This window comes from Capsicum annuum, chromosome 8 (assembly GCF_002878395.1).
Source record: "Capsicum annuum cultivar UCD-10X-F1 chromosome 8, UCD10Xv1.1, whole genome shotgun sequence".
NCBI classification, from domain to species: domain Eukaryota; kingdom Viridiplantae; phylum Streptophyta; class Magnoliopsida; order Solanales; family Solanaceae; genus Capsicum; species Capsicum annuum.
In genome coordinates, this window is record NC_061118.1 from 14,134,877 (window position 1) to 14,151,788 (window position 16,912).

Sequence of the window (16,912 nt, forward strand, 5' to 3'; positions counted from 1 at the left end):
AGAGCATGACTATTTATGTTCCCTCTCATGTTGCAACACCTTTTGATTTTGGAATGTTATTCAGAAGCATGATATCAATGTTCTTGACTATTGTTGAATGATTTAAGATTGATCTTTAAATTGACGAGAGGGGATTTTGCATGTTGATAAATGTTGAATATATATAATGAAAGAATTGCATAGTTTACCAAGGATGCATGACCACCACATGTTTGTTGAAATGATTGAAAAGAATGATCTTTGCATAATTTGATAAATGTATTGAAGAATGAATCTTCTTGAACTATTTGAAATATGGTGGTCTAAACTTTATGCTTTGAAAGAGAAAACTGTGATATAATTTTTATGGCTCAGAAACATGACTTGCAAGTCTTGGTATGACGATGCCAATTCAGATAATGCCATAGTTATACAAAACAGAACAGAATGTGGATTTTCTTATAGATTTTCAGATTTTGAACTTAGAATGATTCATGTTCAGAAAAGGCTAAAAATTGGCATATAGAGATGTTAGGTGGTTACCCAAAGAAGGCATGAGTTCTGAAAACTCATTACCCGAAATCGTGTTTTGTCGATACGAGTTATTATGTCCCCTAGAGGGATTATACGCTGGCCTAGTGCCCTGTGCCGTATCAGAATCAAAAACTCCAACTCTTGCGGCAAACTTGGGTTGGGCCTGGCCGCCAAGTTAAGGGCGGTCTCCATATAGCCCGTGGGGTTGTAGAATTGTAGGGTGGACCACCTAACTCAGACGTAATACAAAGAATAGAACTGCAGTGACAAGAATGTTTTATGATTATCAAAGATTTGCCCATGTATTTTAAACTATATCATGCATGATGTATCATGACTTGCTCTCACCTATTTTATTTATATATAAATACATTATTTTGGATTGCCCTGAGTACCAGTACAATTGTATTAACCCCCTATATTTCAAGGTCTGAGGCTCAGTCTAGAGGTCCTACTAAGCCGTAGAATTATTCAGATAGGAGTGAAGTGTGCAGTTGGTGAGCCTTCTTTATTCCAGAAGGCCTATTTCTTTTCAGTCACTTGTTATTTACTTTGGTTTAGGTTCACTGGGGGCCTCATCCCAATTTTGTTTCAGAATTATGTTGGATCTTGTAATGTTAGAGATTTCGCAGACGGGTGTCATACGTCTAGAATATTCAGAACTTCTTTTCAAGTTGTTCAAGTTTATGAGTTTGACCATGGTACCGTTTTGTATGGTTATCCGCAAATTTTCTTTTACTATATGGATATTGTGCATGATTACCAGATTTAGAAGGGCGCTCGGGCCTCCATGGTTCGGGATGCTCGTTATGGCCAGGGCCTCAGCTCGGGTCGTGACATTGTAGCATGATGATTTCTTCAACTTTGGTGATTCCACAGAGCCCATGGATTGTAGAGCTTTTGAAATTGGACCTTTCATATGGTGCAGTTTGGCGCTAACATGATTTGCATCAACTGTATCGCCATCATCAATGATGATTTTTTCCTCTTGCATTAATGTCATGATCTGTACCTTCAGAATGAAGCATTTTGTGGTGTGATGACTAACAATGCGGTGAAATTTGCAGTACTTAGGATATTCGACTTTGTTTGATTCTTCAGGTCGCTTTGACTTAGGGAGTTCAATGACTTCTTTGGCTAGCAACTCGTCAAGAATCCCTAGAACATCAGAGTTGGAAAAAAGATATACCCTAGCTTGTAACTCCTTCAAGGTTGGTTGATTTTTCATGTCTCGCATTTGCTGCTTTGGAGCTTCCTCTTTTAACTTTTTGTCTTGTGGAGGACTTCGTAAAACTCACAGTTGCCACCATAGATTCCCCAATTTGATCTTTTGACGAGTCATTGAATTTAGTGACTTCTTTCCTAGGATCAAAAACAGGTGACACCATTCTATGACTTGCAATGCTTAGCTCCATGTCATGAGCCCGCGTAGCTAATTCTTTAAAAGTTTGAGGCTTAATTCCTTGGAGGATATACACAAGGCCCCAATGCATCCCTTGAATGCAAACTTCAACGCGGAAGTTTCAGAAAGTTGATCCTTGCAATCAAAGCTCAATGTTCGCCAGTGATTAATGTAGTCCACTATAAGCTTATCTTTACTTTGTCTTGTGTTTGTCAACTCCATCATGTTGACCATACGACGGGTGCTGTAGAAACGATTTAGGAACTGACTTTCTAGTTGCTCCAAGCAATCAATTGATTTAGACTCAAGTCCGTGTACCAATCAAAAGCATTGCTTTTCAAAGAGCGAACAAACTGCTTGACAAGAAGATCATCATGTGTACCAGCACTGCTACAGGTCTCAAAGAAATGAGCGATGTGTTGCCTTGGATTTCCCTTTCCATCAAATTGTTGAAACTTTGGCGGTTGATATCCAATTGACATCGGTAAGCCCTCGATTCGCTTAGAATATGGCTTTGAGTATCCTACGAAACTTTGTGACAGACCGCCATATTGTGCCTTGATGGTGTTTGCAATCATATCTTGCAATTATTGAATTTTAGAGTAGCCACTGAAGTGGATCGATCGGCACAGTGATTGTCACTAAACTTGATGAGAGATTCACCATCAACTTTTTCTTGTAGTGTTAGATTATAATGTGACTCTCCAAGATTGTAGAGATCTAACTTTCACTTAAGTCGGGTGATTTGATGATCTTTCTCATCAGCAGGCTTCTTAAAGGCTTCAATGGTTTGCTCCATCATTACAAACTTCTCATCCATGTCAATTGCATCAACCATGAAGGTGTTGACTTTCGTTGAAGTTGGAGAATTCGTTAAGTCCTCAGATTCTCCAAAGTTGCAGACAGTTTCAAACAATTCATCTGATAAATTAGATGCAAAGTTGCCCCAGGGATTGTAGTTACAGCCGAAATTTGAGATTTTCTCCTTTTTGTCATCACCAAAAAGGTGAAGTATTGAGATCCATCTAAAGCACAAGCTTTGAGATTGCGTCGATTGGTGGGGCCAACAAGTTTGATCTCAGTAGATGTAGCAGTAGTAGACTTCTTGCACGAAATGTCATTGATTTTTCTGAAGTCCATTGCAGTAGTTGAATTTGTGGTTTTTCAATTTGTAGAAGGAAGAAATGAAGAGTAGAACTCCTCCTACTAGGCATGCCATAATTTGTTCGCAACAAATTTTCATTGTGCTGAAAATTAACTGCAAGCAAAAATAAAATAAACAAAAAGAATATTTTATTTAAATGAATCTTGTGAGTACAATTCTGCTGTTCTATTGATTCTTCTCTCCTAAGCTTTTTCCGTGATTCAAGGGTATTCCGTAGCATGTTTCTCAAATGTAGGACGATTTGAACCTCCTAGAAATGCATTTGGATCTCCAGGAATGTCAGACAACACTTCGTCGTGTCGAGTTGATCTCCGTGAAGAACTCCATTAGTCAATTCTTTGAAGAGCTGTGTAGTCAATGCAAAGCTTTCTCCCATGCTTGCAGAATGACCTCAGAAAATTATATAACCCTCTTATTTATAGTTGTAGGGGTAGGCAGTACAAATATAAATATTCTCTTCTGCCTTATTCCGATTGGTCCATTCCATTTTCAAGCTTATCACAAATGTTATGTGATCAGGTTGCTTGTGATTGGCCAAAAATATGTCATTTGGGAGACTTGGCGATGTTTCATTGGCTCTTGAACTTGACTTGCATTGCCACGTCATTTAAGTGTGTCGCCTTGCCTTGTTGGTCTTTAATTTGACTGGGATGTCACGTCACTTGACACGTGGCGTAAGTTTGGGCTTCAAGGTGAGATGGACCTTGATGAGGAATAAAATGGGCTTATTATTTTTACAGCCCAAAATTTTAGACCCAATAAAATATGGATCAGATTCAAATTTTATATGAATTTGACCCAATAGATTTTACGTGTCTACAACTATATATGTACGTTTACATATACAAAGAAAGCACATTTTAAATAATTTAACGAAAGTAGTATGGGAAATTTGGATTATTCTAAGCCAAAATCAAAAACCTAAAAACTAGTACTAGGCCCATATGTTTGTATTGTTGGTGTAAAGAGGAAGGTTAGAGGAGGTAGAACAACTAATAGATATGCTAGGTTCCTTGTAATTAGATTTGCTACTCTCTGTGATCCCTTTTTGGAGGTCTCCAGCATATCCTTAATGCTGAGGAATACAACATTACCAATTTAAAAAAAAAAAAAAATAACCTAAACCTAGCCTAAACCTGAAAATCCGAATTAGCCAAGATCTAAATAAATGATCTACTCAAGATGCTTGACAAATGTAAGGATTGTGGTAAATACCCTTTCAAAAAATAAAACCAATAATGCTTATCTCCTGAAAATCAATTACATGTTAATATGATTTCAAGCAAACCTCGCGATGTAGAGGTAAGGAATGCATACACACTCCCCTCCCCAGAACCCACTTGTAGGATTACACTGGGTATGACGGTATGTTTTTGTTGCAAGTGATTTCAAGCACTGAATATGTGTGTTCACTTAGTTTCATTATCTCATTTATTAGGACCAAGTTGATTCTAATTCAACTTCTTTCTTCTCTTTTCTGTCACATGGATACATCTTGGAGCAACTTGGAGTTTTGATAGACTTCCATTCCAATCCAATTATACTGGGGTTGACCTCTGCATCCCCTACATTTCATTTTGGTAGCAGCCACTGCTATATTTCCTTGGACTCTTTAGCTTATGTTGGATTCTTAAGAAAAGAACCCAGCACCTCTCTTATTTTTCTTTAAAGTCTTGCATTTGTTCAATATGTATATTATTTGTTCTTGATTAACATTCTACACATGCATCTTGCTTTGCTTTTGTGCTTATTTTTTTGTACAAAATAACTAGACGCACACTAGTGAAATATAGTCGTTCACCCCCACCACCCCCGCAGCCTTACAAGTTAAACTGTTGCAGTTGCTTAGCTTAAATCCGTTTATACATTTGGTTCCGATTAACTTCCTTTTAGCATGTTGCCAGAAGTTATCTGCTTTCACAAATGAGATAAAACTTGAAGACCTTTTACAAATCAACTGTTTCTAACAAAGTTTTCAGCTTGCCTTTTAACAAAAACGAGAGTTCAAGCAAACAGGATTTTGACGAGCTAAAATGCAAAATTAAAGACAATCCCTTTGTCCTCTTTGGCTTTAAAAGAATTTGGGTTCAATTTAAATTTTCTACAGAATTTTTAAGGGGCTGATTAGGCCCAACACATTTTCTGGCACTCTATGCAGAGGCAGATTTACATGTAGAAGGGTGGGGTTGTCATGCCACAGGAGCCTTAAAATCATAGATTTATCAGGCATACCACCCAGAGAAATGTAATGAGGACATGGTGCCAGTGGCAAGAGTTAAGCTTTACATCTTAAGAGAGGAAATTTCAATTCCCATTTACCACAGTTCCTAATCTTTTCCTTATAGTATTTTGTGTATAGGGAAAATTATTTATTCCCCGTAGAATCATTGCACCTTTGACACCTAGATTTACGTGGACCCTGCCTCTCAGCGCCTCTCATCTTTTTCCTTTCTTTTAAATTTTCCCACTCTCCTATTTTTGAGGTGATTTCGCAGGTACCAAAGAGAAATGGGAGACGGTCCGCCCCTATGTCCTTCTCAGTCGCCCTTCCAGGATGCTGATCTTTCAGAAGAGACGAGGCTGCATCAACATCATGCCAATGATCCTTGACATGTTCACAGAAATTGAGAGGGTAACACATGTCCCAATGCTCCCAGCAGAAACATCCACAGCTTTCTCCGCTTGCTCCAAGGGGCATAATGTTTTCAAGGGCTGCAATCTACCGCTACAGATAAGGGTTGTAGAGCATCTCTTCTGAAGAGAACTGATCATTGACTACTTTGCGGGAATCCGCAATATGATCTGGAGCCATGAGTCGAGGATGAGGCACTGGGACACACCAATTGGACACAAAGAATATCATCGGTTCCTAATTCATCTTACAAGAGACTCTATCCGGAGGACGTTATCCTAGATATCCGTAAGAGCATTGTAAGCAGCTCACATGGATACTGCATCAAGCTAATTGGGTTGGAAGGAATCCAACTGTATGCTCCACTCCAGGTTTTGCAGCAATTCGACATTACCCAAGACGTCCCTTTGTGGTCTCACAAGGTACCATCAAAGGACAGATATGACAATGAGGTGACGACTGCCCGTGGAAATAGTCAGAGAGTTGCAGGAAGAGTGGTCAGGCTTGATCACGGTAGACATGGGACAAAATGAGGAGTTACTGGTCAAACGAAATTTCATCCCGCAGCCGCGCCAGGAAGAACTCGCAAGACTTGGAGATGTTAAAATGGTGACACAGGTCCTGCACCAAATACTGCCAAATATGTTTCTCACAACTCTCATGTACCGCGAACTGCCAAGTAGTCCCAGGCTCATTCAACGAGATGATACCACAAATAGATAAGGAGAACCGTAGGGAAGAAGACCCGGAGGATTACAACCCAAAAGGACGAGAGATAGAGGAAGACCGAGCGAAGGAACCAGAGTACAACCTAGAGGAAAACTCGGAGGAGGAATCGGAGTACAACCAGAAGAATGCCAGCTGTAGAACCTTGGGGGAGATCGGGATTACAATGATTACGACATGGTTACATTCCCTAACGGTGCCTTTGTGGTCCACTTCTTTGTTGTTTACTACCAGTGGATGCCCTCGCAGCAGCTACCTTTGTACTTCCATTGGGACCATTTAAGGATTTGTTCAGCCTTATTCCCTTAGTAGTAACATAAGGCCACTCCCCTATTAATAAAAGCTTAGATTTGTTCTGGATCTAAAATGTATTGAAAACGTGATCAATCTATTATCACTATCTGAAACGTGGGCCTACTTCTGGCAAAAAGAAGTCTCGTACATATTAGGATGGGCTTTGTTTAACATTATTGTTTGTGGGCAAATTTGATGCTTTATTTAATAAAACAGGCTCACTTTATTCTTTCTAAACGCTTTCTGACTAACTTTTATCTTTTGTTTTCTATTCAATTGTTCTATCTTTCGTATTAACCCCCCAACAGAGGTTGATTTGTGTTGATCATCAAACTGGACAAATCACACTACAATTTAAGATCTAAAGGAAGAATGAATAGCTCAGAAGAAATTGACCCGATTGCCAATATTCTGATACCAACAGAAGTTGGAGAAAGTTCAAGAGAAAAAACCAATACGCAAAACGACGAACAAATCACTCACCTAGGGCAACAACTTGAGATATTGAGAGGAGAACTGCAGAAGGGACCGGAAAAACCTCGCCGTAAAAACTTTAGCAAACCCTTCCCGCATTGTACCATTGGAATCTCCAGTCCCCGGACATTTCCCATCGACACATCCATCTACAACTACCCCCACAAATTTTACAAGCCAAAAACCTCCTCGCATTACCAACCTTGTACCTCAAATCACACCCGCCAACCCACCAAACCCGTTGATCTGTATCCCACTCCTACCCCCTCTTATATTCCTAGCTATAGCCACACACCAATCCCCCACAAACTTACAAAACTCCATCAACTGGATCGTTAGATCATCTCAGGTTCATCGGGTGCCGTGGTAGTGTGGAGTTGTAATTTGTTTTGAAAATATATATATACATGCATGAATCATGGAGGCGTGATTTATGGATGTGCCTTGAATCATGGAGGCGTGATTTATGCATGTGCCTTCTTGTGAAATGCCTCTCCATTTAAAAGCACTTATGCTAAAAAGAATGAAGCGACATCTTTAAATTTCAATTATAATGCGAATTTCACTTTATTTTTCACTATTATATATTTCTATTTATTTTACTATGCCTGCTTCTCTTTTTCCAAAACTCGAACTAATAAATACATTCGTTCTCTGACTAGTAATGATATTGCTGAACCAAATATGGAGAATGAGCAAGACTAAAAAGAGTATAATGAACGTAGAATGCCCAAAAAACTTACTCCAGGAACTGGAACAACTTGAAAGTTAGGAAACAACACGAAGAAACAAATATAATCAACCTTGGGGACGAGGAGTCAGTGAAAGAAGTCAAAATTGGTATCCATTTGGAAGCTGAGCAAAGGAGGGGTTAGTGAACTTGCTCAAATAGTACATGGATACATTCGCCTAGACTTGCAACGATATGCCCGGTTTGAGCACCGACATTGTCTTTACACAGATTGCCGACTGATCCGATTTGCCCACCAGTCGAACAGAAGTCAAGGAAGTTCAATCAGACTTGAGGCTAAGAATCAGGAAGAAGTTATCAAAGATATATAGAACCCAATGTCGTCAGAGTTACCAACTATTTTTCATGGTTGGCCAACATTGTACCAGTACCAAAGAAAGATGGAAGATCAGAATGTGTAGACTACAGGAATCTCAACAAAGCTAGTACCAAAGATGACCTCCCTCTCCCAAACACCCATATACTCATTGCACATCAAAGAACTTTTGGTTGATATCAACAAAGCTAATACCAAAGATGTATTCTTGCTTCAGAATGGCACTCGATATGAACATCAAAGAACTTCTGATTATAGGAGATCCAAATTTGTTGGTTCATAGGAGAATGGATCATCAAGAATGTCAAGATCTTACTGTATCTGCATTGCAGGAAGTTGTACAAAAGATCCACGAAGATTGAGTTCAAGCAAATGAATTTGTTGATGCTTTAGAAAAAAATTGTTCTCCATGGTTCAACATCCAGACAACAACTACATTGATCCTATCGAAGTAAAGAGATATGATCAACATGCATATTGTTTCCTTGTGAATGAAGCACCAATGGAAAGTCGTGGTATTATCACATTAAGAGATATCTAGAGACAAGAGAGTACCCGGAAAATGCAACAAGTAACAAAACGAGAATGCTTTGAAGGTTGGCAAATCATTTAGGATTATTAAGGTGTGCAGATGTTGAAGAAGCAACAAATTTATTAGAAGAAATACATGCACGGACATGTGAACCTCACATGAACAGATTTACTCCAGCTAAGAAGACACTGAGAGCAGGATGACCCTGGATGACTATGGGAGGACGTGCATTTGTTATGTCCCAAAGCGCCATCAATTTCAGATTCACGGAGAATTCATTCGAGTTCCATCAAACGATCAACGTTGGGTTTCCCTTGGCCGTTAGCCTCTAGGGGCATAGACGTAATTGGACCAATAGAGCTCGTCGTGTCAGATGACCATCAATTCATCTTGGTAACTATTGACTATTTCATAAAATGGGTTGAGGCTTCTACTCACAAAACAGTTACAAAGAAAGTGGTAGCAGATTTTGTTTGCAACAACAGTCTGTCATTTTGGCATCTGTGGGATCGTAATAGACAGTGTCAAGAACCTCAACAGAAGTTAACTTTATATCAAAAAAACGTGTCATGAACCTCAACAGCGACTTCATGAGAGACACATGTGGAAGATTCAAAACTGCTTATCGCAACTCCACAGCTTACCAACCACACCTGAATGGAGCAGCCAGGGCAACAAAGAAAAACATTTTTTTTATAACTGTGGTGTCCGGGCCAGCTTGCGCGCACCTCGACTAAATCCACGGGATACCTGCCACCTTCCACCAGCAACAGGTACCAGTTAACTCTGTCCACCAAGGCTAGAACAGATGGGAAGAAAACACCTAGTGTTTGTCTCTGCTGGAAATTAAACCAAACCTGAGACCTCATGGTGCTCATCCTAACTTCATTGAACTACTAGGCCACACCCTTGGGTGCGGCAGCAAATAAAAACATCAAGAAGATCTTAAGGGAGATAATAGACAATCATCGAAAATGGCATGAAATGTTGCCAAACGCTTTGTTGGGTTATTGCACCACTTCAGAACCTCAACTGGAGCAACTTTGTACATGCTAGTTTATGCTCTGGGTCTGTCATACCCGCAAAAGTGGAAATACCTTCTTTGAGAATTATTCAAGAAGTTGGACAGGATGATGCAAAATGGATACGAAGCATGCACATCATTGATGAGAAAATAATGGATGGTCAACTTTACCAAAATAGAATAACCAAGGCGATCAATAAGAAAGTAAGGCCTAGACAATTCTCACCGGGGCAATTGGTATTGAAAAGGATACTCCCTCATCAAGATGAAGCAAAAGGGAAGTTTGCACCAAATTGCCAAAGTCCTTACATGGTTCATAGGGTACTTTTCGGAGGAGCACTGGATCTGGCAGAAACAGATGGCCAGATGAGCACAAAGCCAATCAACTCAGACGCGGTCAAAAGTTCTACATTTGAAGCAAACTCCCAAATAGGTTTCCCCTTTTGATTGCGATGTTGCGTCTTTCTATGTAACGAACTATGTCATAGATAAAAAGGAAAGTGTTTGTTAAATGTTCGTACTTCTCAAAATGCATTCCACATTACATATGATTAGCAATGCAGAAATCAGCTACTTAATGTTCTTTTTTGCTTCTGCTTCTTTTTAGTTTTATTTTTTACTTTTAACTTCTTCCTTGTGTGCCTGTTTGAGCTTTCAGCAGATCAATACCATGTTTTATCATAATACAATGACATGTTTTCACTTTCAGCTCCAGTAAAATACCCCAAATTATTCTGCCTCCCCTACTGTAAGCTATAAATTCAACTTCGATGCACTCAATGACATCATTTTCCCTTTTAGCTCCAGTCAGATACCTCACATTTTCTTGTGCATCCTCACTGAGCTATAGATCCAAGTTTGATTCAGACTCTTTTGCTGCACACCACCCTAGTGCTTCTCTTTGGACAGTTACATTGTTTTATTGACAAAAAAGGGGAAAAGCCCATAGACATCACAAATTTTATCAACTCATTAAAGAAGACAACACTTGAACATTTTAAATGAACAAGTGTACACCTGATGCACATACAAATTAATATTTAGAATTGTGTAAATACTAGTATATACCTGGTTATGACAACAGGAATTCCAGCATAAGCAGCATACATAGCAGCTTTTACTTTGGCAGTCATGCCCCCTCTTCCCACCCTGGACTTGTCTCCAAAAGTAATCACTCTCTCGTGTTTCTCCTTAATGTATGTGTGAATTAACTTTGAATCAGGATCACGGGGAGGGCCACTGTAAAGACCCTCTACATCACTCAACAGAACTAGAAGATCAGCTTTTAATTCCAAAGCTAGCAGAGCTGCCAAACTATCATTATCCCAAAATATTCCAGAAGAGTCCTACAAGGAGTGTTCATTATTACGATAAAACTATGAACAGAAAGAATGATTTAACTTAAAATAGTATATCTAGAAAACTTGCTGGAACTCAAATCATATTACAGGTTAAAACACCATTTTCAAACGAACCAAACCTCATCAAAGCAAAGATAAAATTTGGCACCAAAGTGGCAGGAACCAATTTTAAATAACATGTGTAGCCACATGCACTATCTCAATCCATTCCCCTCCCAATCCCAGGAATCAACACTGAGCATAATTACAGAGAACTGATGAGTAGAAGCCTAAATCATATAGCATACATGTATATGTCATATATATTAATACATATAACTTCATTATGCTTAGTTATTAACAAAGCATAATTAAGTTATTATCTGAAATAGATGCATGAATACTACTTAAGGGACTTCTACGCCCAACACATGGATTGATCTACATATGTATGCAACTGGTCAGGCCCTACAACAAGAAACATTGTGATCTATCTACTAATGGAGGAACTCTAATAAAAAGGAGCAAGAGGACAGCAGGTCAGCAACTACATAGTTAACTCAGAGAGACACACCTCATAAGGAGCTTTCCGCGTACTGATAGCATCATTCTCATTGAATATAGGTATAACTTTTAGAGACAGCAACGAATTTACGGTGTCATTGAGCTGGCTCCTAAAATCTGGATCTCTAAAGTCATTATCAGTCACCAAAAGCTGAGCTGATGTCACATCCAACTGTATAAAGATGGCACAAAGAATAAAAAGTCAGTAGACAATATTTTCAGCTGACAACAGTTTTGTGGTTATTATAAACAGATCATGAGCTAGACCATACAGAGAAGTTCCAAAAATTGTGTGTCAACCTGACTGAACAAAGAATCATACAGAGCCATGAGGCCATTCTGGCCCACAGCAGCACAAGCCTTGCCATCAAGCTCATTTTGGGGCTTTTGAAGATCAAGAAAACTGCAAATATGATGACTCTCTAGTCAGTAGTAAATTGCAAGTACTGGAATATTCAAATCCAATCATTTCGATCTTTTCACAAAGGATGAAATATAGCGCTTATTCCCCTTTCCAGTAATATACCAAATCAAAAGGTAATCTTATTGATTCTTGTTCAGTTAATGCCTTAATCATAAAGAGGGACTGGTATAGTTCATGACTTCATTATTAAGAGTTAAGACCATTAGTACAACTAGGGGTGGCAAAATGGATAAATTACATGGTTATCCATCCGTTTTATCCATATTAAATGAGTTGGGTACCAACCCATTTAATAGTGAGTCAAATATGGGTTAACTCATATTATCCATTCTAAAATATGGATAACCCATGGGTATTCACCAATTACACTCTCCTTAAAGTATGACGTATATCGTGTGAAGAGGTAGCAACCTATAAAGTATACTTATTAAGGGTGTGTTAGGAATGAAGAAAACTATTTTCAAAAAAGTTTTTTAAAAAAAAAAATAGAAAATATCTTTTCATTTTTTATATTTTTATTTTCTTATTTTAAAAAAAAAATTAACTTTTTAAAAAAAATTGACTTTTTTCATTTTTAAATTATTTTTAATCCCGAGCTGTAAAATGAAAACTGATTTTTTTCATTTTAAAATTATTTTTAATCCCGAGAAGTAAAATGAGATCAGACCTGGGACCCGATTTCCCACCCGAGATCTTGAATGCGACATCTGACCCAATTTGAGACCCGACTATAACTCCGGCCGAGGATTCGACTCTTGACTATGAGCCGACCAGAGACACAATTATGACCTAAGACCACGACTCTCGATTTGAGAGCAAACTCCCAAATCTATGTCGAGACCTAACTTTCAACACGAACTTGAGACCCAAATATGGATACTAACCCGAGACCCGAAATTTAAATCCCACTATTACCCCATTCGATACACAACTACGACCCAAACTCAAGACCCAGACTCACGTTTCGAGACCAAATACCCAAACCCATCTCGAGACCTAACTCCCAACACAAACTCGAGCTCCAAATTTCAACACAAATTCGAGACTCGAGATTGAAATCACAACCCCAACCTAAGACCCGACCCACAGTCAAAATCAAACTTCCAACTAGATCCAAGATTCGAATTTGGACCTCGACTCGAGAACCGACTCGCGACCCTAATTTAAGATAACTTATTTTTGAGAAAATATTTTTTAGAGAAACACCATATTTACTTTCATACCAAACACACCCTAAAAGAAGATAAAAAGAAAAAATGTTTATAATATATGAATACTTTTTTCTTTACTTGTGGTGGGGCCCTTCCCCGGAAACCGCGCATAGCAGTAGTTTTAGTGCACCGGGATGCCCTTTTTATGATAAAGAAGTAATGGATAATAAGGATAGTCATATTATCCACTAGATTTACCCATTTTATCCATATCAAATATGGGTCGGATTAGATATTTTATCCATTTTCACATGACCCATTTTCGACCAGCCCATATCCGACTCGACTTGCCCGTTTGCCACCCCTAAGTACAACCGACATAGATATGACAAACGAAATGAGTTACTACCTAAGACCCAAATTCATATGACACTCGTTCCATTTAGAGACCCCAAAATGACTGAGAGTCTGAGACTATGATATCTCTAAACAGCTTTCACAAATTTAAAGAACTCAAATTCCTTTAACTATTCAAGGTTAAAACACTAATGTGGCGTTTTCCTATCAAACTTAACTTTTCTTATTGCTTTAAAATTTTCACCTACCTTCACTACCTTAACTCCATGCATAATTCAATATCAACTGCACCATGATATTTAGTTCATAGTAATAAGTCGACTTTTATTCAACTTGAACTTGTTGATTGACATTCTAATTGTAACCTATTTACAAATAAAAATGTCTTTTTCAGCAGGGAGATGGTAGAAACCTGCTGTTGAGCAACTTCCTATATCTAAGCCGCTGACGACCAACACCTACAGCACCTGAAGTGACCAAAATAACTTCATAGCCTTGCAAGTTAAGCTCCTGAATCTGTATAAAGTTTGCAGCAAAACCACTAAGCTTTGGTGATACTAGCAAACTAACTAACTATCAAACAAATTAAAAAGTTCACCTGCTCACAGAGCGCTCCTAATCTTCCAAGTGCTAATCTTCCATCAGCTCGAGTCACAACTGCAGTCCCAACCTTTAAAAAGTGAAATTTTGTTAGCTCTGAAAAGCTTAAATGACAGGAATAAAGGAACAAACAAAGCAACACATAATGATTCTAAATTGGTTGTTCAAAAAACTAACAAGCAGATAATTTACAAGTTATTATCTACATTAACACAGATTGGAAACCTGAAACAACGGTAAATAGGTTAAAATATACTCAATTGTTTAAAAGTTATTTAGATTGTCCGGGTATGGTAGGCTAACTAAAATTAAGGATAGAGGATTCTTTCCAATCTGACAAGAATAAGGGATAAACTGCAAGGATTAAGCAATAAGGAGAGAGTAAAAAGGAGGATAAAGTGAGACCTTGACAATCACTCGTTTGACGTTCTTGACAAATGCCCGAGTGGGATCAACTGTCTCCATTTTAGCTCACAGAAGAGAAAGAGAAACAAAGAAATGTAGGCTGGAAACGGCAGCAGAAATGTGGAGTCAACTTCCTTCAGCCACTTTTCTAGTTTATATTGGGAGCTTGGGATTTGTGGGGATGCCCAGCACGTTTTCCGCCATTGCTTTTGGCATTACCTTGTTTTCCTTTTTATATCCAACACATTATTTTTCGGATACTCCGACATCTCCCTTGTGATAAATTTAGTTGATAATAAAAGATAATTTTTTTTATTTGGGTAACTATTTAAATATATAATTTCACTTTTATTTTTGTTAATTCTACTTAATTAAAGATAGTAATAATACATTTTTTATGATAGTAATAATATATTTTTTATAAAGAATAATTTGATAAATATCATCAAGTCTTTCCTCATTTCTTAAAGTTCATATTCGGTTAAATTATGACATATAAAATAAGATGAAAGGAGTAATAATTTTTAAATTTATTTATTATACAAAAATATCATTTTCCGTTACTTTATATTAAAATGAAGAAAGATGAACATAAAATACACTTTCAGCTTTCTTAATATTTTTAATTAATTTAATTTTACAAACTTTTTTTTTTTTGAAAAGTTTTAGCAAAAGAAACTACATCCATGGCTCCAAAGTCCTCGCACCACCCTAGCTTTTGTTGAAAAAATATTGGGAATAATGAAAATTCTCATAGTTTGAGTCGTTTATGACACTATCCTGAAGGTTATTTTACCTATAAAGGTTTATTTTCAGAATCTAATAAGTTTTTCTAGTCTAAACTAAAAGCGGTAAAATTTAAATAATATAAAACCAGCAAAAGAGAATGAGAAGACTTTCTTTTTTCTTAGTCCAACAAGAGTACAAGAATATGAAATATATAGCAAGAGAAAATGATCAGACAACGATAAAAAATAAAAAGTCATGTGTTATTGAAGACATCCATTCACGCTTTTGAAGACTATTCTTCGTAATGAAAAAAGATGATGCCAACAGTCCAACATGTTGACAAAATAAATATTACTTTGTCACTACAAAAAAGGTCTATTTTGCAGAGGTGTAAATGTGGGGTCACCATTAACCTCCACAAATTATATCAAATTGCAGGAGTTTGTATCCTTGTTATTTTAATTAAAATTGAGGCAGTGAAAACTCCTGCTACCCTTAAAAAATAAAGCGCGAATATTTTGCGGCAGTGAATATTCGCACCTTTTTTTTTGTTTCCCTTAATTTTTCGCCTACTCCACTCTCAAAAGCCCTCTTTCCATTCTTCCCTAATCTTGCCCTTTTCTCTAAATTCCCTCTTTCCATTCTTCCATAATCTGCCCCTTTTCTCTAATTATGGTCTACAATAGCTAAGTAATATTTCGAAGAATTGAATTGCTATCTTGTTGCACCATACAGGCACACCTTCGTACTCTATAATGTGGACAAATAATAAATTTGGCAAACTATAGAGAAGCTACTCACAGATAATCAAGTTGAGGTAAATTTGCATAAATTTTAGCTGAAAAATTTGAGGTATCAGCTATGTAAATAATTAGCATGTTGTGTAGTCTTGGAGAAAGTAAGTAGATCTCTCTGATGCTCATTTCTTGTTTTGTCAAATGGTTAATCTAGAAGAAATACATCTTTGTTTTCTCGAACACTCTACCCCTACACTGAGTATTATTGTTGCAAATGGGTGGACCAAAGATGAATTAACCGGTGGTGCTTGGTTGAAGCTCTATTAGGTAATTTTTTTATTTTTTTTTAGTTTCCTAAACTAATTGTTTCATGTTTGATTACATAGAAGAGGAAAGGCTAGGACAGAATGCAATTTCTCTCTGTCGTGTCTGGAATTTAAGTGAAAAATAAAGTATAAAAATGGAATCTTATATCTGTTTATGACAAAGAATTTGTTTATTTGTTGTATTTTTTTTATAATCATCATGTCTGGGTCAACTTTCACTCACTATTGGCATATATGAGGTAACTTTGTCTACAAAGGCTAGTACAGATGAGAAGAACCACCTATTTTTTTTTTCTGTGTTTGATTTGTACTTGAGCACTAGTGTTTTTTGTTTATAAAGACTTGTTCTTTTTTGTTTGTTTGTTGTTCATATTTTGTTTGGTGGTGAAGATGATTTAAGTGCAAAAAAAGGGCTAAAATAGAATTATTTGTTGGGGTTTTTGTTAATTT

At 37.4% G+C, this 16,912-nt stretch overlaps 1 protein-coding gene across 4 annotated transcripts in view; it reads right to left on the reverse strand.

The window, feature by feature from the left end:
- LOC107838979 (delta-1-pyrroline-5-carboxylate synthase) overlaps window positions 1–14,924 on the reverse strand; it is a 79,633-nt gene extending 64,709 nt beyond the window's left edge. For 2 of the 4 annotated variants that reach the window (XM_047395333.1, XM_047395331.1), the window contains exons 1-6: window positions 14,671–14,889; window positions 14,264–14,335; window positions 14,078–14,181; window positions 12,034–12,136; window positions 11,744–11,905; window positions 10,898–11,175 (exon numbers count right to left, since the gene is read on the reverse strand). In XM_047395333.1, coding sequence (XP_047251289.1) covers window positions 10,898–11,175; window positions 11,744–11,905; window positions 12,034–12,136; window positions 14,078–14,181; window positions 14,264–14,335; window positions 14,671–14,730 — 779 coding nt within the window. In that variant the 5' untranslated portion in view covers window positions 14,731–14,889. Of the gene's footprint in view, window positions 1–10,897; window positions 11,176–11,743; window positions 11,906–12,033; window positions 12,137–14,077; window positions 14,182–14,263; window positions 14,336–14,670 lie in introns of all 4 variants that reach the window. The other 2 variants (XM_016682294.2, XM_047395332.1) reach the window with 2 other exon arrangements.
- Window positions 14,925–16,912: the final 1,988 nt, after the last annotated feature.